General features: G+C 35.8%; 1 protein-coding gene across 1 annotated transcript in view; it reads left to right on the top strand.

Moving 5' to 3' along the window:
• The window catches only part of rgs3a (regulator of G protein signaling 3a), a gene marked incomplete at its 3' end in the record, with an annotated part of 147,087 nt that overhangs the window by 14,520 nt on the left and 128,233 nt on the right, over nucleotides 1-4,334 (top strand). The window contains 1 exon segment of the mRNA XM_014009397.1: nucleotides 3,252-3,302. Within this exon segment, the coding sequence (XP_013864851.1) occupies nucleotides 3,252-3,302 (51 nt within the window).

Below are 4,334 nucleotides of genomic sequence, written 5' to 3'. Positions count from 1 at the left end.
CTTTCTTTCTTTCTTTCTTTCTTTCTTTCTTTCTTTCTTTCTTTCTTTCTTTCTTTCTTTCTTTCTTTCTTTCTTTCTTTCTTTCTTTCTTGCTTGGCAAAACAACAGCTCCGAATATTAGTTTCTTTAAACCTCAAAAAAAGTGATAGAACAGAGGGGGAGTGAAAACACTGCTTTTGTTTGAGACATTGTGTAATTTCCATTAATCTTCTCAACCACTGGATGGTTGTTATATCTGTGGAGCAGATGCCGGGGAAACAAAAAGCCCTCAGAGGTATGCCATCTTGTGGGCAGAGCCCTCTCTTCATAGTCTTCCCTGAAGTCTCCTCACAGCAGGACGTGATCAGATTATCTCACTAGGAAGCATCTGAGAGAAATCCTTCTTTTGATGCAGAGGAGCAGCAGTTCTCATCCTGACTCAAAGGGTCAGCTCAGACACCTTTCCATAGTGGTCTTGTCCTGCCTCTTGTATCGACAGCTTGTTCCTTGATCACTATCGAAAGATGAAAGCCATAGTTATTTACACTGGGGGAAAAAACTGAAATAAACACCTCCTTCAAGTAAAAAGTAGTGATTTTCATTTTTGCACAGCTGGTATCATGTATTTTTCTTTCTGTTGCTTTAGCTATCATAACTGAATGTGTAATCAGCATCTTTACACTTTAACTTCTTACAGAATTTTGTAGCTGTTCAGTATGTTGGTCACAACAAAGCTATAAAGTCTGATTAATAAAGTGACTTCCTGCTATGTGGTCTCACAAATATACCAAAACATGACACAGAGATAAACATGGTATAGTCAATAGCTGCTTGAGGCTGTTTGACCTTTTTTTTGGTTTGCGCGTGGGCAGAACTTTCATCAGTGTTGTCTTGTGTTTGATTTGCTGCCAGATTTGTATGTTATCAAGCTCAATATTTTATAAACGTCAGTTGACATTCAGTTTTAACAATTTCTAAAATGAAAGTAAAATGTAGTGATGATCCTGAAAGCAGACTTCGCTTTCAATTCCAATTCATCAGACAGAATAAACTAATCATGTTGTTATTGCAGCTGTGGATGAGTGGTTAAAACAGTCATCTTCTGAGAGAGTTTGAGGTTTGATTCTACCAGTTTCATGTCACATGTTGAAGTGTCTGTTCAAGTCATGGAACCCCTATTGTATTCAATGTACCCCATTGGTATTTGAATGTGATCACTGATTAAACTCTATAAAATTATTCCTTCAGATTAGCCTTGTAGATACTGTATGAGGTAGTGTTATATAAATGAGTGTGTTGATGGGTAAACAAGGGCAAAAATAGTGTTTTAAACCACTTTGAGTAGCCTGGTTGGCCTTAGCAAAAACTACAAAAACGTAAATGGACTGTACTGATATTGAAGGGCAGTCCATTTATTTTTTGTAGTTTTTCTTTCAAGTTTGATAAGAAAAAAAGTTTGATAAGAAAATTGAGTTCCTGTGCCAAATATAAATCTATCAAAAGTTTATCTCATCATCATCATCATTTATTTATAAAGCACAATAAAAACCAAAATGCTGTACAGGAGCATAAAATACAAACAATGAACAAAGTACAGAAACAAAAACAATAAAATCTAACTAAAACAAAGGCTGGCCTAATGATCGTGCTCTTCAGACTCAAAGTCCTGTTTTAAAAGATGAGTTTTTAACAGAGACTTAAACTCATTTAGAGACCCAGCAGACCTCACAGACAGTGGGAGGTTGTTCCAGAGCCAAGGTCCTGCAACTGAAAAGGCTCTGTCTCCCCTGGTCACAAGTCGAGACCTGGGAACAACTAAAAGCTTTTGATTTACAGCTCTCAGGGATCTATTTGGAATGTGAGGCTGTGAAAGCTCAGTGAGATAATAAAGTGCCAAACAATTTAGACATTTAAAAACTATGAACAAAATCTTGAAAACAATTCTAAAAGAAACAGGCAAGCAGTGAGGAGAATACAATATTGGAGTGTGGATGTGTTCATGACATCTTGTCCTTGTTCATAAACGGGCAGCTGAATGCTGAACCAGCTGTATGACAAACCAAAAACTGATCAAACCCACAATAAATGGAGTTGCTGTAGTCCAGTCTAGAAGTGATGAAACCATGAATAACCCTCTCAAGGGCATTGTGAGGAATATAATCCTATACTTATAAGTCTCGGATGATAAAAGCTAGACTGGACCACTGCACTGACCTGTTCATTAAATTTAAAATCAGAGTCCAAAACCACCCCCAGATTCCTAACAGACACACGGCCAGACAGAGGGTCCAGTGGTCCAACAGCACCACTGCATCCTGTCAGTTCAGAGTTAACCAAATAAAATGAACTCTGTCTTTTTATCATTAAGATTAAGAAAGTTCAGATCCATCCATGTTCTCACATCTTTTAAGCATTCATGTAACCTATGTACAGACTGGGATCTGCTAGATCTTAATGGAAGATAGACCTGAATGTCATCAGCATAAAAATGGTATGACATAAACATGAACATAAAGACTAAAAATCAGGGTAAGCCTAGTTTTACTTCGTTTTATTTAAAGAGCTGTTCAGTAAAACCATTTGTGATAAATCTTATGGCCGCATAGAAGGCATGATTTTGATTAAGAAATCTGTGTTTGGTAAATGACAAGTCATTCTTCAAACTCTGAAAAACAAGTACACATTTTGAGTTTGTTGTATCACTAAAACTAAGATATTCGGCACTTGGCTACACATAAAAAAACTCCAAATTACATGCTCATACATTTTCTCAGCATGAGAAAAGAGATGGTTAATGTAGTCTTTCAGTCTGCTGCCTCTCTCTGCTGATGTGCTGAACCTTCAACATATGAAGTACCTTATCTCAGTTTTGCTCTTCACAAAATTAATTTGGTCCTTTTTTTGACTCTTTCTCTAAATCAGTTTTGCACATTATTCAAATCAGAAAAGATGCACCACTATTGAAAGATAGTTAATTTTCTGGTTTTCAGAAGCATAGCTTAAAGATCAGCCCTGCAGTTGGCTAACCTGAGACTTGTTTCTTGTGGTCCGGCTTGTTTACAACATTATAGATTTATGAGCGAGGAAAGCAAAATTTCTGCTTCAGATGTTTTCAAACCCTATTTTGAGAAGTAACCTAACGAGAAGTGAATTCAAAAAATGGTTCAGTGCAACATCTTGGTCTTTGTAAATGTTTGAAACAACTATTATCTTGAATGTGCCCATGCAAGTTTAAATACCCTTTAATAACCTGTCTTCTCTCATTTTTATAGGTCAGCTCAAGCTGTCAATCTTCAGAAAGCATGAAACATTTGTTGTCAGTGGTGAGTCATGTTAAAGGCCACTCATATGAGGAGACAAAATATTGGTTTATTTGAATAAAATCACCATATACTCTGTGCCTGTTTATCACTAAACTGTTTTAAATAAATGTGATAAATATAAATGTAATGGCAGTGTGGCTTTATTTGTTTTCGAAGCCTGATTTGCAGGTTACAAGTATTGATTGGCGCACTCCAGATTTCTAATCAAACCACAACAGGCAACCATTAATGATGAAAAACCTTGTTTGGTGGTTACACTGGATCCAACAAAATTGGCTGTTTATTTTAGTTTCCCAACAACCATCTTGTTTTTGTTTTGGATTCTCCATCTAGCCTCTCAGCATTTTTTATGCTCTTGTTATTTCTCTGTGAAGAGCCCATTACTCCTTAAATTCCCACCTATTTCACTTCATGAATGTTTAATCTTGTACAACACTGCAACAAAACGTAGCATCTCAATGATTGTAAAGTAGGGTAAATACTCATAAAATGAATAAAATGAATAAAAACCAAAAACACATAAAATATTTATGATGTCAGTAAGATAACTGACAAGTGGAGCTAAACTGAACCCAAAACCTGCCTTTATTTTTAAGTAATTTTGTGTTGTTTAGTTTTTCACCAGAATTTCATCAAACTTAAATAAATCTGATCGAGAGCTTCACTATTCACTCCACCACATTCAAGTCTCCTATACAAGAAGTGAGCCTTTTCTGCAGTAAAGACATCATTCTTGGTCTGTTTGTGTGTTTCTCATCCAATCTTCCCATTTTCTTTGAATTTCCTTCATAATGTACATACGGCTAGAAATAACCAGTATCCGCACCACACTCCGTGTTAAACTGATTTGCTGTAAGAAATGAATCCTTTTTATTGTTTCAATTCACAACTCTTTAGGACCTCCTTTACTGTCAATCACACAGATGCAACATCTTGTTAAAATCTGCAAACTTTATTTTTTAACTATAAACTAAAGAAAAAATTTAAATACTTTTTATACAATAATTACCACCCCAGGATTGTAATTTGTTC

Source organism: Austrofundulus limnaeus, unplaced genomic scaffold (genome assembly GCF_001266775.1).
Source record: "Austrofundulus limnaeus strain Quisiro unplaced genomic scaffold, Austrofundulus_limnaeus-1.0 Scaffold57, whole genome shotgun sequence".
Lineage (NCBI taxonomy): Eukaryota > Metazoa > Chordata > Actinopteri > Cyprinodontiformes > Rivulidae > Austrofundulus > Austrofundulus limnaeus.
Note: the sequence above shows the minus strand (reverse complement) of the source record. Positions and strands in the feature narration are given on the sequence as shown.